This window comes from Branchiostoma lanceolatum, chromosome 17 (assembly GCF_035083965.1).
Source record: "Branchiostoma lanceolatum isolate klBraLanc5 chromosome 17, klBraLanc5.hap2, whole genome shotgun sequence".
Lineage (NCBI taxonomy): Eukaryota > Metazoa > Chordata > Leptocardii > Amphioxiformes > Branchiostomatidae > Branchiostoma > Branchiostoma lanceolatum.
Genome location: NC_089738.1, coordinates 6,032,971 through 6,059,296, shown reverse-complemented (window position 1 = coordinate 6,059,296; position 26,326 = coordinate 6,032,971). Strand labels below are relative to the sequence as shown.

Below are 26,326 nucleotides of genomic sequence, written 5' to 3'. Positions count from 1 at the left end.
AAAGTAGTTTTCACGATTGAAACCTCTAAACTCTGACCTATGCCCATATAATGTACATGAAACGCTAGTTCATCATTAACCGGGACATTCTACTTTTGTTTAACATTTTGAAAGAGAATTACTTTTTTATTTTCTTATTCGTTTATATTTACTGAGTATTAGGCAGGAAGCGGTTACTTATTTGAAGCCTTCTACTCAACACATACAGCAAAGAGACATAATGACATGCATAAATACAAAATAAAAAAGGAAAATACCAATAGACAGTACAAGTTGGTATCTATCATTAAATGAACCTGCCTGTACAATGGATATATGCATGAACTATATCGAGTATTTTACAGTTTTTTAAGTATGAGAGTGACGTGGAACCTCGTAACAGAAGACAACACAATGAACTGTCGTTAAGTAGGTGAAGGTCAGTTATGTTGGAAAGGGATATTAATATAGTACTTCTTCGCGTGGTATAAAGTTTACAGTGTAAGAGGTAATGTTCGACTGTTTCACTAAAATGACCACATTTACAGGTAGGACAATCTATACAATGGTGTAGAAATAGGTGGTGGTTTAACTGACTGGAATTTAAACGAAGCCTTGTGAGATGAACTGCGGAATGTCTTTGGCCGTGAGAGAAGTGAGGGTATTTAGTCGGTCTGTTGAAATGTGAGTCCAGTTCCTTTTTATAAGTGTTGATCGTAAGCGATGTTTGGACATTTGAGGGCAGTTCATTCTACAAGTGAATCGTTGAGGGTAAGAAAGATTTTTCACACTTTTCAGTTTTGCAAACAATGTAAGTGAAATTCTGGTTGGCACGGAAATTGTATGGGACAATATCGCAAACACGTGGTGGGATCAGGTCTTGAAGGTACTGCGGTATGAATCCATTCAATATTTTCCAAAATGGAATTAGCTTGTGCTTTTGTCTTCTGATAGCCAGTTTGTCCCAACCAACCTCGGCTAACAGAGACTCGTGTTTAGTGCCTCTCATGGCTCCAGTACAAACCCGTGCCGCAGATATTTGAACAGCTTCAAGTAAATCTGAGTCTTTGCCGAGGAGGCTACACCAAACAATTTCTGCATATTCGATAAATGGACGAATCATACTTAAATACAAAGTTTCCAAAGTTCCTTGAGGAACAAAATATTGTATCCTTTCCAAAAGGTTTATACGTTTCATTGCCACGGCTTTGGATGTTAATTCGGATACATGATGTGACAAAGACAAATCACGTTTTAGATGCAATCCCAAGCGCTTATGACAATTAACTTCCTTCAGCTCGTGGGTCAATCTATTTGCTGAGACAAGAGGATCCAAAACTATTTCCATCAATGACGTGTCGTCAGCAAAAAGATTGGCTTCAGTTAGCAAATTGTCTACCAGATCATTAAATAAAAACAAGAAAAAGGAGTGGCCCAAGGAGTGACCCCTGTGGGACACCTGCATCAACAGGTAACCAGCTGGAACATGACCCATTGATGACGACACGCTGCTTTCGATTCTTAAGGTAAGACTCAATCCATTCCAGAAGTGATCAGGATACTCCTAGTTGACGCAACTTGAAAATAAGCCCAGCATGCCACACTTTATCAAAAGCTTTGGATGTATCCAAGAAAACGGAACGGACTTCTAGACCTTGATCTACTGCTTTTTGAGAGAATTACTTAAACCACTAGATTCCTTGCCCGGGGTAAGTCGTAAAGGGAGTGCTCCAACTGTTAGCTGCCCAGAAGTAGTTAGGGGTAAATTGACCCCCATAACCACATGAATTCATAAAAGTATTAGATCGTCTTTCAGCCTAGAACAATAGCAGGGACAGATTACCATAATAACTGTCATAGAATTATTTTTTTCTGTACTGGTTTTCCAAGGAATATCAAACCATGACTCAGATCTCTATTAAAAAGTCAAATAATCCAAGGAAGTTTCAATCAGATAAGATCCCTTGGATAAACAGGACAATACTGTCTACAACTTTCAGTTTTGGGGGAGTCAACCTTGTTCAAATTTTCAATCTTTTAAATAAACCCTGTCAGCGTTGTGTCAGAGTATCTAAACGGATTTAGATTTCCAATGTCTTCTCCACATTAGCCTTTGTAGTTGTGTGTATAGAAATATGACTTTTTGGGGATTTTTGCGTCTACTTGTTGGAGTAACCAGCAATTAGACTGGGGCTCTGTAGAACAGTACACATAACTGCTATAGGCAATATCTCAAGCTAAATCGCAAGCCAGTGTTGTCATTACTTTATTTCTTGGCTAACTTCCCTTCAAGCTAATTTCTTTATGTGTAGCCATACTTCAAAATCTCATCTGTTGTCTATAGATTTCAAACGTGACTTGAAGAGTAATAGACTTGACTTGACGCATACTGAAGCCCATAGTTTACATTATCCTGTATTCAATAGTTTTACTGGGGGTCTTTATTAATAAGAAGGTGTATACGTAGACCCATAACGTGCTGATCATGCCAATCATGAGCTAATTTGCATGATTAAGGAGGTTACTTTATAAATCCACCACAATCAGTTATGTGACTCTGAAACATGTGACATGTGTAATTAAGGTCTCGGACCGGAGTTTTTTTGCGATTTCGTATGTAGGCCGACACCCTCAGGTCGACGGGCTACAATTCCGCAGAGAAAGTAGAACGGAAAATGTAATCACATGGTCGAAAAGCGGTTTTCTAATGTTTTCCGATGTATTTATCGGTATTGTCCGTTGTCCCTTTATTTTGGGTAGAAACCATAGTAAAATGTAAATTTGGCACCCGAAAATTATCATTTTTTTACACTTTTTTGATCGAACCTGCTCGGAAAAAACGATTTTTCCTGGGGTCACGGCATATATGCTGAGAAAGCTTAGTAAATGGTGTCTCTGAAAAATGAAAAAAATAATAAAGTCATGTGATAACTTTTTCGCAATCTCCGATGACGCAAATTCGGTGAAAATGCATTAAAAACGATGCTATTTGGGTCATCAGGCGAGAAAACCGCATCACCGTTGCCGCGGACTAATACAAAAAAAGGCTTCGATAGCGAACCAACTGCACCGCGCCCAAAAATACTACAACTCACGGGCTTTTCAGAAGATTCAAAATATTCATGCACAGCTAAAACCATCACCAAGCAATCTCGGGTAGAAATCAGGGTGACGACCACGCACTTCCGGCAGATTACCGGGTCATGACCCAACCCCCGGTCACAATTGAACTCCGACAAAAAAGGGAAGGGATATCGAAATATATCAATTATGCAAATGAATACCTAAACTGCATTACTAAAGGCAAAATACTATAATCCTATTGTGGTAAATGGTGGGGATTTCATTTTTGCAGCATTTGTAAGTTAAGTAAATGTCGACATTATCAGACATAAAACATGCAAATGATGGCTCCATTTACATAATAAATGAGGAAATGCCAAATAAACCTTCTTTGCTATGATAAGACTTTCCTGCGGCGAAGGTAGAGGGTCGTGGAACTCTAGTTTCTTATGTTTAACAATTTTTGATCATTTGAGCGGTCTTGAAATATATATGTACTCGGACTATATTCTATATTAGAGTTTATTTTGGGCTAGGCGAGACTTAACCACGGTAAGAATATTGTGCATGCGCACTCGTGATTAATTGTGATCTAAGTTCAATGTTTAAGGCCCCTACCTACTGGAAAAGAATGGCCACAATGCATAGCAACTACACATGCGTCTTAGGAACTGTGACATGGGTTATACATAAATGTAGCTGTCATGATGAGTGTCACCCCCATCCTGAGATAATGGTAGGGCCCAGAACTGGGGAGAGGTCCGGTGTCAGTAACCGGACACATATGCTAGCTGAGAGTTCTGAGAAGTGGCCGGATTGTTCATGAGTGGAATAAAAGGAATGTGAACCGAGAACTTGGGCTGTTCCGTCTGTTCTGTGGAAAGAAACCTGTCACAGTAGCTTAATGGGGGACGAGCAGGTAAACCTCACTTACGTGCTTAGTCCAGTGGTTAGCTACCCTGCGTCTGGAACTAGAAGCCCCGGGTTCAATCCCGGCTGTGTCGCTCATCCGACATGCGCGCTACCGGAAAGGGTTGCAGTCCTTTGGACTGTACGTTAAGCCGTGGTCCACTGTTCATTGTGGTTGTCGAAAAGAGCTAGGGGAATTTCTCCAATACAATGAACCAGTAAATACTGTATATAGTGCCTGTCTTCTCTTTCACGACCAGTGGAAGATTAACTCATCTGTTCATTAAGTTAATTTGAGCTAAATTGGTTCGAGATCACTTTCCTTTTTCCTTCTTTTCTTTCCTTACCACATACAGGACGACGATTGCGAATGGACATGGCAAGCGCTGAAGATATAACCTGCGACACCGTTCCCAGGGTCAACACAAACGAAGACAGCCTGACGCAAATACATTCAGATGACCAAAAGGAGAAGAACTTGGAGCCTTGTACTGTTGCGCTTGTGTTCCCGAATCCGGTGTACGCAGAAGTATGCAACCAATTTGAAAATAATGCTGATAAGGTACAAAAAAACAGCAACATTCCTGAATCCCGAAGTTCCCCAGACACATATCAGAAATTGACTAGCCACAGGCAAGCTGACAAAGCTGGACATCACTATACAGTTTCCGGATGCAAGGTACATGTCGACAGTCATGATGACAATTTGCCTGCTATAACTGAAGCTTCTGTTGACAACGGGCAAATGGTCATAATCGCCTCTACTGATGTCGATGTTAATCCAAGCGCTGATTCAAACACTTATGATAATAACATGGCAGTTTCCAAAGCAGTACCGGCTAAGAAGGAAATATACTCAGCTTCGATCCACACAGCATCTCCCCAGTACCTGAATCCATTATACAAACCAAAAGATGATAATGATGACAGTGGTGTCATCCCAGAAGGTTGCAATGAAGCTGAGGAAGGAGAACCAATCGATGTAACGGACGATGATGGCGATTTTGAACCATATGCCGTCGCATACGGGGTCACGAAGGCATTGTACATAGGAGTGTGTAACTCATCTAAAGGTGACGCTGACAAGGCGGTTCCATCAAACGATAACACTGACAAACCTAAAAACCAACACCCTCCGAAAACATCTCCGAGAGTCACACGGGACGCCTTGAATCCCGTGTACGTGCAAAACGCTCCACGACAGGCAACCTGCAGTAAGCACTATACAGTTGAAGTGTTAGTTTAATGTTATCTAATTCATGCTACGATCTCATTAACCGATCCGAGACCCGACCGGATATCTAATGGAGACAAAAAAAGATATAACCAGACAACAAAAGACACGAAACTTTAAAAATACTCCTAACCAAATACGGTGTATTTCTTTGATACGCATTTTTTTTTAAATTTTCAGACTTGCAAACAGCCCGACCGGGCCCCGGATTGGAAATGAGACCATAGCATTACAAGGGGTTAATACATTATCATTAAAAGATTTTAGACATTTTGCGCTCGTTCTGAATTCTAAAAAGTACTCATGCCGGTCACTTTAAGCATTGTTGTGAGGTTTAAAAAAATCTATAATAGCTGATCTGTTTAAACTCGCTGTATTTTCTGCTTTTTTCTGTTAATTACATTTCATTTCTTATAGATAGCCGAGTTGAATTTTGAATTCTCGACCCTCTTTTCTTCAAGGAACAAAAAAAAAACTTTCATTTTGTGTTTCCATTGGTGGTCAATTTCACCAACACCTTGAATTTTTATATCGTATGTATTTCTTTCAGAGTGTACGAACGGCAGGGCTGTAGTTGTTGTGGTAATAACTGCTTTGTCGGCGATGTTAATCTTTATCGGAGCCTGGTTTTACTCTGGAAACAACGTCCGGGACGTTCTAAAGGTACGTCTTTCATTCCCTTAATTTCTAAGTGTAAATCCTGTCTTTTTCTTTTGTAAGACGTGTGTTGATAACTTGAGGACGACACGAATGTTGTATTGGCATGCCCGTCTAACTGCACGGCCTTACCCCTATCTAGACTGTGTGTGGGGGGGGGGGGAGGAGGACTAAAATTGCCCGCGCCAACTTTGACATCGTATTACTGACAAAACACGTATGCTAGGATTACCACCCTTGGCGACTTGGCCTAAACTTTAGTTGGCAACAATTTTATGATCATAGTTTAGGTTTATCATTTCTCGTGTTGCCATGGCAACCAGTTTCTGATAAGCATTTTAGGCAAAAATTGCTAATTTTTTTTTTAAACAATAATATTTCTAAGGTTTTCTTGCTCAACCACAAAATTTCTTACATGTTTAACATCATATCTAATTAGCTGTAACTTTCGTGATTTCATATTCATAATTTATGCTAATTTGATGGCGTTATCGGTCAACATACCGATGTATCATGCACAAGAGTAGTACAGTATGTACTTGATAGTACGTTATATTCTACTTGTAGCCGACCCAAGTTGCGAACACTACACACACCTCTGGTCACCCTGACATGGACAATACCTCCATCCATGGTCACTCTGATGCGGACACTACTTACATCCATGGTCACTCTGATGCGGACACTACCCATATCCCCGGTCATCCTGATGTGGACGCCACCTCGACCCCTGACCACTCTGATGTGGACGCCACCTACATCCCTGACCAATCTGATGTGGACACTACCTATATCCCGGCCGGTCACTCTGCTGTGGACCCCACCTACATCCCGAGTCACCCTGATGTGGACGCCACCTCCACCCCTGACCACCCTGCTGTGGACACTACCTACATCCCGGCCGGTCACTCTGATGTGGACGCCACCTCCACCCCTGACCACTCTGTTTTGGACATTACAAGCGCTGATCGTACTTTTATAAAAACATCAGCAAAGATGTCCTCCAAGCAAGCGACGCCGCCCTTTGCCAAGACCGGAGTGGTTCAGGAAGTAAGCACCAATGGTGTTGTTGCACCGGCAGCATTTACTCCAAAAGGTACGGCATATTTTACAAATCTTTTTATTTTATTTTCATGTTTTATAAAATTTTATGAAAAATATATCATCAAAGCGAAGGCATGCGCTTATATGCGGTGTCTAAAAGAAAATAAAGCATAAAGTAGTGATTAACGATATCGTGTTAGTAATGTAAATTTTTCACATTAACACGATATCGTTTCACGTCTACAATATCGTCTCACTACTAAAATATCTTTGTATTGCGCACCAAAAACCACCTTGCTAAGATATCGTTGTTAAACGTACCTTTCATTATCGTCAGCAGGTATACTATATTGCAATCTAGACGGTTTTTGAACGTAGGATGTCGTTGAACAGACTCTCTGAAATGTATCGAAGCATCGTATTATAAAACTTACGTTAAATGGCGTAAAGATAATTAAGGGTTAATGACCCGCCCCGAGGTGTATATGGTGTCATAACGCCTGGCCAGGTGCTATAACCACCAAATAAAACCACCGAGTGAGCGAAGCGAACGAGGTGGTTTTATGAGGTGGTTATAGCACATGACCAGGCGTCATGACACCATATACACCGAGGAAGAGGCGGGTCATTAACGTTATTATCATATAGCTTATCCAAACTGACGCATATAAGAGTAGACAATTTCTGTTTGACGCATAGATCCCTTATACTATTAAGAATGCATTTCAGAATTCACATTTGTCCTTTTTTAACAGAAGATGATGAAGAATATGTACAACTGTTGCCTGATTTATTTATTTCAACCACACAGGATAGGAGGGTCGGTTTCAGGTCAGTCAGAAAATGTTATCATTGAAGAATCTCCCTGCAACATGACCTCAGATAAACCTGAATAGAACACAGGTTCTTTGGCCAGCAGGAAATGGAACGCGCGGAACCTTAGATAGAACGTGTTTTCTTTGGCCAACAGCAAATGGAACACGCGGAACATTTTTGGGAATTTTAAATTTGTTTTCCTTTTTTCATGTATTCTAAGGAATTTTTAGGAATTCTAAGACAATAAAGATTTTTCTAAACAAGGTTAAGAAAAAGATTCATCAAATTGATACCCCCTCTACAAAATGCAACGGTTATAAAGATTTTTTAAACAAGGTTAAGAAAAGGATTCATCAAAAAGATACCCCCTCTGCAAAATGGAACGGTTGTGTTCTGACATGACGTCAATAAGTGGTGTGTTATGGCGTGATAACAGACCACTTATTGTGGGCAATGGTGGCTTCTGATTGGTCGACGCCATCTACCTATGTGATAATGTAGATTAAAACACGGGGTATTTCGTATCACCCGAGGTACCAGCCCGACCGCGGGTAGGATCGGCCGTAGGCCGGAGGGATATCCGACCCGCGGGAGGGCTAGGACCGTATTGTACTTTATTTATGTCATACCCACCCGAGAAAACACACATTTCAACGCGGGATGCGCCAGCAGTTGAGAGGGTTTCGTGTCCTCGAACAAAAAAAACAAACAAAAAAAACGTTGATTCTAGCCTCCGAATCCTGCATTTTCGACGGCGGCGCAACCGGCGCGCTCGAAACGCATTCTCAATATTCATTGGAAGCCCGTGTGATAAGGAAAATTATCACAGGGTTCGGAACACCCGTATCGAACGTTTTCGCGGCCCAGGTGTGACAATCACTCACTCACTCATGACCCATGACCTCAGTGGCGTAGGGGCGTCATGACAGCCAGCCGCAATGATGGTATGACATAAAAGTAAATATACGTAACGTTATATGATACTGTCAGGCGTTAGCACCACATCGCATATCATTACAAACTTAGACGATAGGAATTGGCATGACAGCTTAAATGATTTGCGTATTTTCTTCTCTTATAGCGCCTAAGAAGTGGCGTGATGATTTTCGCTGCGGACAGGGCTATCCTAATGAGGAAGGCAACCCTGCTGAATGCGACCCTGACGGTACCACCCCATGCTGCTCCCTGGGACACTGGTGCGGCGGGAGTGAATTCCACTGTGACTGTAGGGGTTGTGTTAAATACACCATACCGTCAGGTACATAATAAACAGCCATTTTTACACGTCTTCCGAACAACAAGTAATTGAGTTGAGAGCTAAATCCGTTTGAGAAGACCGTTAGGGAAAAGGACACCTTCGGTATTTAGGTATGCTTTAAGGTGCAAAGTAAGTAGCCTTGTAGTCCGATATGACATTTTCAAGAAGAGAGGTAAAACACGATCCGTCTTACAAAAATGAATCTTAATGACTTTTGATAGGTGAGAAGCGGTTGTGGGAACAAAGGTCAAGTTAGAAAATGGTTTACCTGGCGCTTTCCTGGCGTACTGCATCGGGCTGTGTATGTTTGTGTGTTTGTATGTCACCAGCATAACATATGATTTTTGATAGGTGAGAAGCGGTTGTGGGAACAAAGGTCAAGTTCAAAAATGGTTTACCTGGCGCTTTCCTGCCATACAGCATTGGGCTGTGTATGTTTGTGTGTCTGTATGTCACAGGCATAACTCAAGGAGCTGTTGACGGTTGTGCATGATATCAGGTGGATAGGTTGGGATGTTGAAGAGGTAGGTTAAGTTCAACAATGGGCCTCCTAGCGGATATTTAAGGTACTGCTGTGGAGCTTCAAATTTGACGTCGAATTTTCTGGAGGTGCCAGGTTTATGATTTTTCAGTAATACATACAGTCTGGAAAAGGGAATGGGTGGTGTAAGTCTGGGCCCCCTAGCGGCTTGTTTGGAATTACAGTTGGCGTTTCTGTTGTTACCTTTGAAGGCGAATAACTACAGAAGGGGTTGACCGATCGTCATGATATTTGTTGTTTGACATGTAGATAGCCTGGGTAATGTTTTATATAATCAAATACTTATTATGTAAACCAAGAGCTAATCTGCATGATAAATGAGGAAAGTTTATTTATACTCTTCAAATGTGTGTTCGAATTTTTTGCAGGTGCTATGGTTATGGTAGATAGCTCTTGGGGCAGGGAGTAAGTGATGTTAGTTTGGGTCCCCTTGTGGCTTGCCTTAAACTGCAGTGGGCCTATTTGTTTGTAACTTTTGAGAAGGATAACTCAAGTAAGGATTGATGGATTATTTTTGTATTTGGTATGTATGCACCTTAGGTGATGATTAACAGAATGATATTCTCATTATGCAGATCATGACATACTTTACGTAATCATTGAGGAAAACGTATTGCACTGCTGCACCATAGTACGCGGCATGTAGGGATGACATCAAAGTTACTTGCCCCCATTGCCGGCCAAGATAAGACCCACTAAAGTAAGGCGCTATAAAATCCCTTACCCTAACTTCAATCTTAAAAGCCCTTCTCCACCAGGAAGTCACAAGGGTATACTTGATAAACATGCAAAGAAAACAGAGGGTTGTACAGCTCAAACTCGCAGAAACGCCACTCGGAAGTAAACAGACCCTATCTCTGACCTAGTTCCCGGCCATACCCATCCGCAGGACACAACAACTCACATATGTTCTTACGCCACCTAAACTGCTGAACTAAACAATTTTCAAATAAAATGGGAAAGCTAAGACCCTACCTGTTCCTTCTAACCAAAAAAGTCTCCAGATTGGGCAAACAATTTCAAGGAAAATAAAGGTTTCAAAGATTTTAAGTAGGGACTACAAAGGAGTTCAAAGATTGTGTAATTCAACTTAATAGTACACATCTGGCGTCCAGAATCTAGGTCAACATTTAGCATGACTAGCTGGGCGATTAAAAAAGCAGGGCTAGAAAAAGTAAAATGAATCTGTTATGTTTAGTATAAAGATAGCTAGATTTAAAAGTGAATCTGATGATTGACATAGTAAGATGATATTCATGCCAAACAGGACCTAATTTGCATGATTAATTAAATTTTTTAAAGTCCGCTGAGTTCTATGTTTGTACGTGTTTACATGTATTTTATTCGTATTTCAGTCTTTGTGAAAGCTTGTTCGATATTCTTTGACTTATAACTGTTAGTACGTGTAAACCTTTGCTAAAAGACAGTATGTCACCTTTTATATGATATGATATTTGAGATTTCTCTTTTGTTACCTACGGTTTTGAACAATTTTTCTATGCTTTAAAATGTAGGCTTTTGCTCCTAAATCTACATGACTCTTCCTATTCAAGAATCGGAGGATAAAGAGGGAGATCCTTACCACTTTCGGAAAGCCGTCCCCTTCAAAATCAAACATCCGGCCAACCAGAAGGTAAAGATCAACACAGAGTGGCCATGGGGTACGTATGGTTTGCCCAAGACAAACACAGGCTGCCCGGAAACCGCGGGCGTGACCTGGCGCACAGGCGTCCGTCTACAAGACACCGAGGACGACAACCCCAACAACCAGTGGACGCCAGGACTGCATTTTGATGGCGGCTTCTGGAAGAACGACATGTATCAGAAATTTTGCATGAAAGTAAGTGAAGACGAAGTTATATTTTTTTTTTGCAGACGACTGCAAGGCAATATTGTGCTTTGAATCTTCTCTCCTTTAAATCATGATTTGTTAAAGACACTTTGCTAAGGTTTGGTCTATTACATATTTCAAAACGTTAAAACGTACGTTGATTGTTGGGTTTAAAGGCATACCTGACGGTACATGCTTTGAACCTTCTTTCCTTTAAATCATGATCGAGCTTTTGTCAAAGACACTTTGCTATGGTTTGGTCTATTACATATTTGAAGACGTTAAAACGTACGTTGATTGTTGGGCTTAAAGGCATACCTGACGGTACATGCTTTGAACCTTCTTCCCTTTAAATCATGATAGAGCTTTTGTCAAAGACACTTTGCTAAGTTTTGGTCTATTACATATTTCAAGACGTTAAAACGTACCCTGATTGTTGGGTTTAAAGGCATACCTGACGGTTCATGCCGAGAAATCAAGTTAAATTCTTATATTCTAAGTTGGCGCTTAGCATAATGTCAAAATCTCCTCTCTTTACAATAAATAAGGAGCCTAAGGAATTCAGCCTAAGGAGTTAGATCTTTAGCGGAAATCGCAAATGCTCAGACTCTGTAAATCAAAATGTAATTTCTTCCCTCCAACCCAGACGTCTTTATCGGAAGGGTATGGCAACTGGCCACGCGGAAGCTACTGTATCTTCAAGAAGTTTGCCTGCCCAACTGGTGGGTATGATACGTGTGAATGTATGTCTAATGTCATAATGAAATAAACACTGGCTTTGAAATACTGAGCCACGGCAAAAAAGAAATAAGGCCACAGCAAGTACATTTCATCGATGACATCCTCCACAGACTCCAAAATTAATGAGACAGGGCGAAAAAAAAACAAGGCGGGCCAAATAAAACAAGATTTCTATATTTTCAAATTTTGAGATCATAACTCTTGTTAAACAAGAATTGAGGCGATGAAATATGATATCATGACCAACAGGTCTTTTATTCCTGTATTCAACCAATGAGGTTTCATATATAATATAAAACCTCCTTGATTTAATGTAAACATGTCCTTGTAGATGTGTAAACGTCTCAATAGACTAACTACAACAAATGCAGAAAAGAGCTTGTTGTACCATCATGTGAAGCAATTACACTGGGTATTCATATGCGATGAAACACCTTGTGTATACAGCTCAATCAACTAGCCCCTCCCTCCATTATTTATATAATGTCCTTGCTAGAACAAATGCAGAAAACAGCTTGTTATTACACCATCATGGGCAGGAACTACACTGGGTATTCATATGCAATGAAACACCTTAGACTGTAAACGTTTACGACATATTTGCATATTTTTGGCATGTTGACCACCGTCGGAGGGCAATGAAATTTCTTGTTTTTTTTTATTTCGAAATCAGGCGAAAATTAATGAGCACGCTGATGTCATCAATACAAATTACTTGCTGCGGCCTAATGGGTCTTTGGAGTCCATTAGCTTTGAAAGCTCTAAATTTGTGCTTAATATAGCTGTAGTACTTAATCAAGTTATTGTGGTAAACGTAAACAAATACGGTGATGAAGGGTAAACAGGCTTGAGTCGTGCCTATGCTAAGTTTTCACTTTTAAGTGGCATTCCCCAAAATTTGGCCAAAAAAGTGTTTCAGGGAGGAACCTCTAAATCGACTTTCCTATGCCACACATGGTTAAGTCATCAATAACAATCACTTAAAAATGCATGTATCTACATTTGAAGCCTGAAATCTTTACCACCCATGCAAAACTGGATTTGTCAGCTTGCTTTAGGTGAAAAAAACAGGAGTTCAACTCCAGCATTTTAAGGAGCTAAAGACAGAAGTTTCAGATGAGACAAGGATTTCACCCCCCATCCTAATATATCAGTCTTACCATAAATGGAGGGTTCAGAGGACAATCCGAGATCAAAACATGACAAAAATCACATATTTTGACCATATTTTTCAAATTCACATTCTTCTGTCCTCCCTAGCAGAAAACTGGACCATTCTGACCAACATTTGCCCAGGAAGAAAATTACATCAAAAATAAGTAAGCAAAATACTAAAGGGTATGCACCGTGCACTCTACTGCGCAAGTCTATTAGCTGGTCCTTCCCCTTAAGAGAGGAGCATACAAAGAAATGCATATGTCGTGAGGATGGTGATCTTGCGTTTTCCAGGTTTCCAAAATGGATGGGTGTTCTGGGACGACGAAGACGGTTTTATCAAGAATAAGAACCATTGGAGAGGCGAACTGCCTGACGGGAAATACGACCACAACACCCTCATCGGGAACTGTTGTCGTAACGACGGTAGCGCCAACACCCCAATCCGTCTACCCAACCGCAGTCCCTTCTTCCTCTTCCGCTACAGGCAGGGATGCCAGCACGTGAGAAATTCTTATATATATAATATCCTTATATTTAGATATCAAGAGGCTTGACCCGGTGTCCAACTCTGTAATTCATGAAATGGCCAACACAAAACCATTGATTCAGCTTGTGAGGTCAAGGCAGCTGAAGTTTATTGGACACGTACTGCGCATGCCTTAGAATGAGCCCGTCAACCTGTACGCACTGTACACAACGTCACATGACAGACGCAGGCGTGGACGTCAACCTACTACCTACCTGCAGTACACACAGTAACTTTACTCTCCAAGCAGAGGAGGGGTTTCGGCTGGTTTTTGACGAGTTTCTAGGCGTTTTTGTCGGGCTTTCTACTTTGTCATGTTTTTTTGTGTGGGTTGGCTATACCAAAAAAAGACAGAGTAGAAACCCCGACAAAAACGCCTAGAAACTCGTCAAAAACCAGCCGAAACCCCTCCTCTGCTTGGAGGGTATAGAAACCTCTGGGTGACGACAGCGGCCTGCTTGCACCAGGGCAGATCGCAAACCTTGCTGCCAACGGAAAGAACTGGAAAAAGCTACTTAAAGTCGCCTGCGTTGCAGCCGAACAATGTTTATAATATCCTTGCTGTCAGGCTTCATCTGTAGTATGTTTCTCTCGTGGCCTCATCATAGTAAGTGGGAAAACTATAACATGCCAAAACGATTCCACCAGTCCTTCCAACTTGGCAAATTGTGGCAAAAGATCATACAACAATCCATATGTCCATTAGCTTAGATTATGATATGAATGAGCAAATTTCTTTCTAGTTTACACTTGAAGGGCCAATGAACAAAAACAACAATCATTTAGGTTTTGAACTGTGTATTCAAACTTTTAGCTGTCTGAAAGTTTGCAAAAACAACTCAATTACATCACACCTGGGTCCCGTAAGACGCCATCTTGGATTAATCCCATGATGCATTGCGTTTTTTCTTTTTTATTGCACACATCTCACGTTATCTCAATAGTTCAGCCAATTCTGTTGTAGTTTTATTTCATTTTTTTTTTGCTTATGAAATACTTGTATTCAGCTGAGCTAATCATAACAAGATATTTCTTTACGGGTCTTATTTCCATGTTATAAGACATTTCATGCTGTCCCAGTCGTTTCATTTTAACGTAGCTGAACACGGTTACCACCTATCTTTGAAAACATACTGGGTAAATAGCTATATCGCATAAGGGCATTCACAATTTGGACTTTAATTATTTGGTTCCAAAATTTGGCCTCTATTCCCATGAAGTACGGTAGAAAATGTGGGATGGTGGATGAATAACAATGAATGAATGAAAGACCTTTATTGCACGTTTATGCTCTGATGAGCTAAGTACAGGTCATGATGACAAGTAGAAATATAGTTACAGTGATAAAGAAATGCGATATCTACCTACATCTAAATACTTATTAATACCGCTATGTACATGTTCAATTTCTTCTCACTTCTTAAGCCAATTTTAGATGAATGAGCATACAGGGTTTATGAGATGTAGCTTGTCTAGTTTCATAAGGAATACACATTTTTCTAAGCTATCTAAATAACGAAAACTAGGGAACTTATCTTGTATACAATTAAAGAGGATATTCCTCACAATAATCTGTTGATTGCAGGTCGCCGGGATGAAAGTAAGGGAGGAATACTTCCACTGGGACGATGAAGATGACGATAACGCTAACGCTAACAGTCGCAAGGGGGCACATCCGTACGACGACGGGGATAGCGAAAACCACAAGCTTCACTATTGTTACTATTACTGACTGTCGAGGGCGAAAATACTTCATTTATTGCCCACAGTCGTCATGGCGTCAATAAGTGGTGTGTTATGGCCTCATAACAGACCACTTATTGTGGGCAATGGAGGCTACTGATTGGTCGACGCCATCTGGCCATTTGATAATGATCAGTGACAGTTGGAATTGGTTAAATGATTGCAGCGTGGCCGCTTTTCCACAAATGTTTACGCCTTACAGGTCATTGACCTATATAGTACACATACCTACTTAGGTAAGGTATACTCAACGTTTGGTCGAGCGGTCTTAGTGGTTAATGTAGGTCACTAGCGAAGTTTTTTTTTAGATCACTGGCTCGGCATTATGGTTATGTAACCACAGGTCGGTCCGGGGTCACCGTGAATGACTCGGGGAGTAGGGATGACAACAAAGCTACTTGCCCCCCAAGTTGCAGCCCATGATAAGAGCCACTGAAGCAAGTTCTTACGCCACCTAAACTGCTGAACTAAACAAATTCCAACCGAAATGGGACAGCTAAGACCCTACCTGTACCTTCTAACAAAAAAATCCATATTGGGCAAAAAATTTCAAGGAAAAGAAAGGTTTTAAAGATTTTAACCCTCAAACCACCGTGGCTTTTTTGCGACTTATCCAATAATCAAAACTGACCCCACAATGTATTCTACAAATACAGCTTTATTGGTGACTATTTTTGTGGTTTGTATATATGTATAGTTTATGCAATCTGTAAGGGACAGTTTCATGATTAGGTGTGAATAATTTCTGCTTATCATCATAATTTAATGCAAAATAGGGTACATCGTCTTTTGCAACTTACGCTATTCAGACAAGCGGGCTCTTTTGAGGCCTGCGCCAAAACTTCATGTCATATAGCATCTGAATGTTTTACGCTAGAACACCCAAACTTGGTCACCTTTGCTACAATTTCGTCGGCAACAATTTGAATTTAATGAAATAACTAATCAATGTTTTCTTGTTGCTATGGCAACCGGTTTCTGAGAGCCATATTGGAAAAAGTTGCTAATTTTGGATTTTACAATGTAATTATAGACCTGTCTTTGTAAACTGCACTTATTTTCTTATATCAATACCAACCAATGTAATTCACTATCACTTTTATGATTTAATATTCATAATTTATGTATATCTAATTACGTCATCGGTCAAAATCTAAGATGGCGGACGATATGATTAGATTAGCTATAACAGGCTATTTCAACCTCAAATTCCATCATTACCATGTTTATTCAAACAGAAACAATTTTAATATAACGTTTTGGTCCATTTATCTATTGTCTTATTAGGTTATATGATGAACAAATGCATTTAAAATTATTCAAGATGGCGGAACCAAGATGGCGGAATTCGCTAGTGTAACCTGATATGAATACAATCTTTATGACGTCATTTTGACGTCGTTCCTGTTGCCATCTACAAATAATGTCTTTGGATATATTATAATTTATCATACATAATTTCTATTTAAGTTTTATCGTGTACCTTTGAGTTATATGAAAATACCAAATTTGTTGGTTATCGTCAATAAAATCACATAAATGACGTCATAATACGTCGCAACGTCATTAATCTTTACGTTCATTAAAAAAATGTTTTTCTCGTTCATAAAAAACTATATCTTGTAACTATGATCATAATACCCCTTATCATACATGTTACTAGATGACAAGTATCAAACAATAGAGAATATGAGTGCAGATTTTGCTGGGGTCGGTTTTGACCCCACCGGACCATGCGTACATTTTCTAGGATAACTTAATCAACAATGAGCAAATCTCGGTTAAAACTTGTGAGAAGACATAATTATATACAAACAAACTAATAGAAGGAATTTTGTTTTCGACTCGAAATGTCAAGATGGCACATGTTGATATACGCCTGGGGTCAGTTTTTTCTGCACTCCACTGCGCAACTCAACTAAGGGGTAAGGCAAGTAAGTCACGTAATGTAGCGCCACCAATTATGGTCCAATTCATGCCAAAAATAGTTACTCAGGCAACTTGGATAAAATTTTGAAAGACGTTTCAGACAGCATCCGGTATCTTTTTTAGTCAGTGACTAAGAAAATGACTGGGAAAACAGGTTTTATCTGAATAGATATGTTAATTCCACACAAACACAGCAGTTCAAGCACAGAAAGCCAACCAGGTTTTGGGTCTGATAAGAAGATCTTTTTCACATCTAGATGCCGTGACAGTGCCTCTCCTGTACAAGGCTATGGTGAGACCACATTTGGAGTACGCAAATGTGGGGGTCGTGTTTCAAAATTGATCAGGCAACAGTGGAAAAATTACAGCACAGGGCTACTAGATTGCTACCAGAGCTGAGAGACCTACCGTACAACGTGAGACTCGAGAGGCTGAGACTTCCGTCTTTAAGATACAGAAGAACTAGGGGCGACATGTTGCAAGTTTATAAGTTCTTGACAGGGAAGGAAATAGTAAATCCGATGAACTTTTTCGACATTGTGGGGAACCAAACAACAAGATGTCATAGTCTCAAGTTAGCAATACCCTTAGCGAAGACAACAGTCCGTCGCCAGTCTTTCAGCATAAGAACTGTGCAAACATGGAATTCCCTGCCAGAAAACGTCGTAACGGCGGAGACAGTGAACACCTTTAAGGCAAGGCTCGATGCATGATGGAATGGTAGGATACACAGAGTGAGAAGAGGGTGTCTAACAGGCAAGAAGATGCCTTCTACATCGACACGTCCTATGGCATCCTAAGGTGTATACATGTACTACAGGAAAGATCTTAGTGGGGGGTATTTCTTTATTGCTGTTACCCTAGGTAACGAAATCTACCCTTTTAACTCCTGATCGTGGCAGTCCCTCAAGGACAGCTTTAATTAGATTCCTCCGTAAGCGCACCTGGTTACACATGACCGGCCGTCAGTCAAGAAGATCTAATTATGTGACGTCATATCAAACAACCAATAGGAGCCGAATAGAGTTATAATGAGATGCGGTACAACTTTGTAGACTTTGCCGCCATTCTTCCAAGCTAGTATAGGCTGTTCGTTAAGCAAAATGGCTGTTAACGTCGCAGGAATTATCGCAATCGTTATTTTCTACTTGGCCATCCTGGCCATCGGGGTGTGGGCCGCGCGTCGCGGGGCGGGGAAGGAGGCCGAGGGCGCCCCGAGGAGTGAACGTGTCATACTCGCCGGGCGGGACTTCGGGGTTTTCGTCGGAATAATGACCATGACTGGTAGGTGTCATATCGCTTTATATTTTCAGGTAGCATGGCTAGGGGGGTAAATATGCTGTATGTGTGTTATAGTCCAGCGGCATAGCTGAAAAATTGTGCAAAATTGTCTAAAAGCACCAAATTTGGCACACATGTAGTTAGATGTATTCTTAAATATAGATATAGAGGCATTTCAATTTCCCGTCAGAACTAATATTGCGGGATTTTTTTTGCAATTTCCGGGCAATAAAATGTATATGTTGGGCTCCTGAGCCCTCGTATTTAAACCAAATGACCTCGAATTTGGTATCGGAATGCTTATGATATATGTCCGCATGATTAGTCATTGTACGTCTAAAGGTATTCTATGCAATAGATAATGTATAACTATAATGTCCTTCATTATCAGTGTGCTGGCAAAAGCCTTAAGTTAGCTAACTTTTCGGCCCACGACTCATATTACCTGGGTTTAATGAGGACGTCTCCTCCATTTCGCTTACTCCAAATCATGACTGAATCTCAACATTAATTGTGTAGCCTTGTTTCTTTGTTCGCTATTCAGTAGCTCTACATTAAGCACCTTGAACTGATTTTATATTCAAGAGTACCCGACACCTTCCACACATCTGTATTTGTATTCGTGTTTGTTGTTTGTTTTTATTTGTTTTCAATTTTTTTCCCAAACAAGAAACTTAAGAAAAGAAAGTTAAGAGCTTGTAGTACCATCTTTATTGTAGATTTACAAAACCATTGCATGGTAAGTCTTGATACCAAAGGCCTTCAATCTGGGTAAGACAAGAACATATCTTGCACCCCTCTAAGAATGTAGTGAACTATTACACCCATTGTGACAGGTCTACAACTTTTCTAGACATAGCCAGGTGTGCCCTAGCACCACAATGACCCTTCTATGGCTCTGTCAACGGCCTCTTTGTTACGTGTCCTCAACTGACCTTCAATCGCAAAGCGTGCGTGATGTTTACATAGAAACCCGTTGACATCTGCTACCGTGTTGTTGACACAAACATAGCTCTAAGAGAGGAGACAATTTACACTTTATCTTTGTTAATCTGAATGCGGGGTAGCATAATGGCACATACGTATTCAAAATCTTTGAAATTTATGAACGCAGTGCCCGAAACTACCTGTAGCGTTCATACCGAAAACTTGAGTGGCTGGCAACATCCTTAATCCTTAAAAGCTTGACCTCGCACTAGTTTCCTAATACTACAAGCTTAAGGTGCTTATAGGGAATCACACCTGGCCAGGGGATGTCAATAACCCTTTCTTATACGCCTCAACGGTATTTTGCTATCTGTCCTCGCTGCAAATTCCTGACACGCTTCCGAATAGAGTTATTTAATCAAGACTACTTGACATGTGTTGTTGTGCTACTTGATTTGTGTGCAAGGGGAATTTGTCTATATTGGCGGTTGTTTTCGCTCCTTTCAAAGTAGTGAAGAATATATACTTTTTTCGTATTTGTCTATTTTCACGGTTATTTTCGCTACTTAAAGTAGTGAAGATTATATTCTTTTGTATATTGGTCTATTTTTTACGCGTGTGTTTTTCGCTACTTTCACAGCAACGTGGGTGGGAGGAGGCTACATCAATGGAACAGCGGAAGTGATCTTTGACCCCCTCCAAGGGTTCATCTGGTGTCAAGCACCTTTTGGTTACTCTATCGGCCTCGTTCTGGGCAAGTAGAACTCTCATATGGAATTAAGTATTGGTTGTATTATGTATGCAATTTAGGCATTGGTTTGCATAATTGGTATGTGTTAATTACCTGACATAAACTACATATGTTACATATATTTGAGTCAAATAATGGCAAACACTGCAAATTAAGATTTTCCTCATTAATTATGCAAATTAAGTCCCAATTTGCATGCTTTTTACATCACTATGTGCATCTCTACCTGAGTTACCTGCATACTAAATATCAAGGCAATCTGTCGTTGCTTTGTTAAGTTACTCTCCTTGGAAGATTTTGACAAAAATGCCCCTGCAGTTCTAGAGCAACCTGCTAGTGGGCCAAAACCTACAACAATTCTTTCTCACATCACGAGCTATCTGCCACCAAAAATCAAGACCATAGCATGTTCAGGTCAAAAGATAAAAAAAAAGAAGTTCTGCTGCAGTATCAGGTCACATACCATGCCAGGGGGCCCAAAATCGACATTAACTTTAATTTTATCTTTCCAACACTTACGGACATATCAAATATCACCCAAAACTACATCTCCATTTTCTATGGAGATAACAAACCCTATTGAACTCACACGGTCTTTCAAACAGGAGGACTTTTCTTTGCCAAGAAGATGCGAGCCGCGGGATACGTGACGATGTTGGACCCTTTTCAGCAGCGGTACGGAGACAGGATGGGCGGGCTGCTGTTCATCCCCGCTCTGATGGCAGATGTGTGCTGGTGCGGCGCCATCCTTGCTGCTCTCGGTGAAGTCAAAGTTTGTTACTCGTCTGAATAAACCCATTCGTAATTCCGACTACGCATGTGCAGTGTCAAAGATGAAGGCCCTTGAGACGTAAACAAACCTCGTCTGGACGTAGTTATGCAAATCTAGACAATGTCGAGACGAGAACTGTTCACAAGCCAGAGGACTTCACCTTTGACACGGCGCATGCGTAGTCGGAATTACGAATGGGCTTATAAGCCCGTTCACACTGTCGAGTACGCATGCGTGGTGACAGGAACTGTGGGCAATATGTCAAAGGTGAAGGCCCCTAACTTGTATTAAAGCAGTTCTCGTCGCGAACATTGTCTCGATTTGCATAACAATGTTCCGATGTGTTTTGTTTATGTCTCAGGGACCTTTGACATATGCCCAGCATGCGTACTCGGAAGTGTGAACGAGCTTATAAGCTAGTTCGCGGTTGCTACTACGCATGTGCAGTGTCAAAGGTGAAGGCCCCCGGCTTGTAAACAGTGCTCGTCTCGACATTGTCCCGATTTGCATAACAATGCCCAGATGTGTTTTGTTTACATCTCGGGGGCCTTCACCTTTGACACTGCACATGCGTAGTAGCAACCGTGAACTAGCTTATTGAAACAAAATCGCAGCCAATTCATTGCATCCATTGTGTTAGAAAATTTGTTACAAAAGAACACCTGTATTGTATATCCCTCTGTCCAGGTGCGACCCTGAGTGTTGTGCTTGGGCTGAACTTCACCCTGTCAGTCATCATCTCAGCCGCCATCGCTGTTTTCTACACCTTGTTGGGAGGACTGTACTCGGTCGTTTACACCGACGTCCTGCAACTGTTTTGCATATTTGTCGGACTGGTATGTTCATTTCTTTACCTCCACGAAAAGTTATTACGCAAGAACCGCTAGATGGATAGCAATGGTATTTGGTAGGCGGGTAGGTAGGCTAAACCCAACGGTGAATGTCTATTTTGGGCCTCCTGGTGGTTGACCTTGGTACTGCAGCAGCAAGCTTTTTTGTATCTTTGGCCCTGGACGTGCTGTGGTCTTGTTGGCAGTGTTTTTATTTCAAGTAAACTGTCTAGAGAAACCTGTTTATTAAACAGGTATGTTCTGTCTACTTGCAATAGAAAACGATTTTGCTTAGCAACGGTTACTATAGAAACACGTCAGTCATTTGCAAAGTTCAGAAAATGAAAGCTCTCCTGCCGCTTGTGACTTTCCCCAAGTTTGATGTCATTTTGACATTTATTACATAAGGTTTATTTTCAATTCGAGGACAAATTTGTTTCGAAAACTTCCATAGATTTGCATAAAGAACCCTAAAACCATGATGTCCTATCTGGACCATAGTGCTTCATACCTAAAATCATTGAGAGAAATCAAGCTATAATTGTATGTTACTGGATGTGCTACCTTTACGGGATGACATATCCTTTCGTTGGCTGTCATACAAGATGGGGATGCGCCAGGTCTTCCGTCCGGGTGAATGGTGTTAATCACCGTATGGCTGATACGAGATGGAGGTTCGCCAGGCCTCCACCCGGGTGTAGTGAATCACCAACTCAAGACGGAAGGACTTGGACCATCGCACACCGGGGCATGCCCCTACTCTTTTTTGAAAGGTGTAGTGGGTTCTTTTACATGCGTGGGGTGTGACTCTCCCCAAACACGGGACCTCCTTTTAACGTCATATCCAAAAGACAACAGTTTTACGTACATACGGTACATCATTAACACATTGCTTTTCCATTGCAGTGGATCTCCATCCCCTTCGCCCTGACGAACCCCCTGGTGTCGGAGATCGGGACCACCACCCTGACCCGGCTCCTGTACACACCTGTTAACGCCTCCGTGTACAACAGAACCTTTAACGAGACGGAGACGGCGGGCTGGTACGGCACGTGGGACGTGAAGTACACAGGGGTGTGGATAGACTACGCCATGCTCTTGGTAGCTATTGTTTTGTTGAATAACAAAACTCGTTTTATACATCCAAGTGTTTTATTCACACAGACGTTTTGGTGCAATGGCCTAGTTGGTAGAGTGTTCGCCTTGTACACGGTAGGTCGTGAGTTCGGCCGAGTAATACCAAAGACTTTAAAAATGGTACATACTGCTTTCTCTGCTCAGCACTCAGCATTTGGGAAAGAGTATGGTAGTTGAACACACACATCACTACCAGCGGATCAGCCCCTGGTTCACTTGCATTAAAGCTATCGATGTATATATGTTTATTTTCTTAATTTTCGGGACCGCATCTGTAAGCAGCGACATCTATAGCTGCAAGTTTCAAAACCAGTTTTGTAAGGCGTTATTGCAAACTTTTCTACAGAAAAATAATGCTTTTCTTTAACTAATCTTTCAATAGAACCAAGTGCCTCTTGAGATGGATTTGAATATCTATCAATGTAAGGCAATGAATCCATACCGAACTAACTGGCTTTGAAAGTGCTTTAGATTCATCTTATTCAAATTAACTTTATAATTTTGCTGCGATCGTGGTTGGCTACAAAGAACGTTTTGCTTTACTAATCTTTGAACACAACCAAATGCCTCTTGAGATGAATTCTAATTTTTATCTTGAATATATCAATCACATACTGCTGCAATGGCCTGCAAAAATATGGGTAGAGTGCACACACTACTACCAGTAACCCCCTGCTATAGTGCTTGCACGGCTATGGTCCAGTATAGAAACAAGGCAGACACGCATTTCTGGCGACGCCTCAGGAGCGAAGCCTTTAGCCTATAGTACTGCGATTGCGTTAACAAATATTCTAGGAATTCCGTGAACACATTCCTTAGGGAATTTTCATTTGGCAATGCCTTGTTCCTTACGTTTTCATTCAAGATGTTTGGCGGGATTCCTTGGCAGTGCTACTTCCAACGTGTCCTTTCCTCCAAGTCTCCCGCGCGTGCGCAGTGGTTGTCCATCGCAGCCGGCCTGGGTTGCGTCATCATGTCCATCCCGTCTATTCTGATCGGGGCCATTGGAGCCTCAACAGGTATGGCAAGCCATCCATTTGCTGTTACATTTTCCTTTTCCTCATCGTTTTGTTTCAGCCGGGGCAAAGACAACGACTGTGGTAATAAAAAAGCAATGCCATGACGAAGATGTCTGGGTTGATTTTACTTCATGTAACAAAAGTACCAACGTAGCACTCTTGATTCTGCCATGATATTTGTTCAGAGCACTATAAACCCAGTAAGGCGTCTGCAGTTACAGGCTATTTCTGGTCTGTGAGCCCGTTGTTTTCGTTGTGTTTCATTCAGTCAAACTCATTGCCCAAAATCTGGGACATTTTGCCCAGAGAGACCTTTTGGGCAGGGAGGTTAATCTCCTTTTTTCGGGTATGCGATCTGAATGGTCCACTGATGACATAGCTGGAATACCAGCGTAATATTCATTCTCTAGTTATGGTTTCCACAGAGTGTGAGCGAAAGCATTACTGAGATATTTGGAATTCTTTGGAACTAAACATATACTAAACTGTTAGGCCCGCTCCTCAAGCTTCGCCAAGAACCTAATGCACCTTCTTTTCAATGTTCCAGACTGGCCCAAAACAGCATATGGAAAGGACCCAGCTGTTGAAGGACAAGCTAGCCTGATCCTACCCCTGGTGCTACAGTACCTGACTCCGACGTGGGTGTCGTTCTTCGGACTTGGTGCCGTGTCAGCAGCCGTCATGTCCTCGGCTGACTCCTCCGTCCTGGCCTCCAGCTCTCTCTTCGCACGGAACGTCTACAAGCTCCTCCTCAGACAAAAGGTACTTGTAGCAGTTTGTAGCATTTTAAAAACATTTCTATATCAATTCATATGCAGTTAAACTCCTGTAAATAAACTCTGAACTGTTTTCTCGAAGTTGCGAGCTGTATGCTGCGCGACCGACCGATGATGATGATGCTTTAACTGTTTGAATAGGTTTTTTTTTGCATTTTGTTTTACGCAGTTTTTGTCATACTGACTGACAGTAGTATACAGGCAAATTGTAATAAAAAAATAATTATTGCATAATCAACAAGTTTATACTAATTCATCTCCGTAGTCTAGTGAACAACAATCAACGATAGTGTACAAGCATTAAGTAAATTATAAAATATTCAACTGACACTGACAATGAAGATTAAACTACGTTGCTAGTCTATGATAAGATTCTAAATCTACGTTACTAATTATATTGCGAGGTTTGACTTCTTTTTTGAAGGCAGCGGAAAATAAAGCCACACGTTTTCAATGAAGAGTGGGTTCTATGATTTCAAACAAAGATAATTTCTGAATTTTCTTTTTTTCGGAAAATCCTTTATCGACACATCTATTTCTGGCCAGAAAATACCTGCTTCTAGATACAAAGGGACACAACTAGCGATTAAACAGCAGTATTTCCATCACATCACAGGCGTCGGAGACAGAGCTTGTGTGGGTGATTCGTGCTTCCCTCTTTGTCGTGGGAACCATGGCAACAGCTCTGGCGCTGACTGTCAAATCCATATATGGTAAGAGATAGTAAAGCTGCTACACCCCTAAGGCGTAGCCAAAAAATTGTAAATTTTTATCGCTTTTACATATTCAAGATAGACAAGAACAGCATCCGCACTACTTTCTCATCAGGGATAAGTAACCGCTACCTAACCGGCTATTCTCAGGCACATGGATTGTGACCTAGGCAGCTTAAATCACTAGAAGTAAGATTGTATCACTCCGCTTCACATGGCTTGGCACTCAGAATATAGTAGCTTGTAATAAGCTCACTGAAGTTGCCATTTTTTGCGTTGTTAGATTGATACAACGAATATAGGGACCACAGAAAATAAGGATAGCCGTCAGTGGCGTCACTTCTTTATTTCTGAAGTTCTTCTAGCAGACCCCCTGACTGGTCACCTCTTTCTATACGTCACCTTTACAAAATATTTACAAAATTTCCCTTGATCCCAGGTCTGTTTTTACTGTGCGGGGACCTGGTGTTCGTCATCCTGTTCCCCCAGCTGGTGTGCGTGGTGCATCTAGAGTTCACCAACACCTACGGCTCGCTGTGCGGCTACATCGTGGGGATGGTCCTCAGGATATGCGGCGGAGAGAGCCTGCTATCCATCGATCCCGTCATCAAGTAAGCTTTGAACGACAGCTTTCTCGTTGCTGATTTGCAAGAAACATGAGTCAATATTACTATTACATTTAGTTGGTGTG

At 41.2% G+C, this 26,326-nt stretch overlaps 1 protein-coding gene across 1 annotated transcript in view; it reads left to right on the top strand.

The window, feature by feature from the left end:
* The window catches only part of LOC136422608 (high affinity choline transporter 1-like), a 111,323-nt gene that overhangs the window by 84,181 nt on the left and 816 nt on the right, over positions 1 to 26,326 (top strand). The window contains exons 3-9 of the mRNA XM_066410417.1: positions 20,994 to 21,149; positions 21,848 to 21,996; positions 22,897 to 23,091; positions 23,993 to 24,146; positions 24,694 to 24,908; positions 25,539 to 25,635; positions 26,075 to 26,246. Coding sequence (XP_066266514.1) covers positions 20,994 to 21,149; positions 21,848 to 21,996; positions 22,897 to 23,091; positions 23,993 to 24,146; positions 24,694 to 24,908; positions 25,539 to 25,635; positions 26,075 to 26,246 — 1,138 coding nt within the window. The remainder of the gene's footprint in view (positions 1 to 20,993; positions 21,150 to 21,847; positions 21,997 to 22,896; positions 23,092 to 23,992; positions 24,147 to 24,693; positions 24,909 to 25,538; positions 25,636 to 26,074; positions 26,247 to 26,326) is intronic.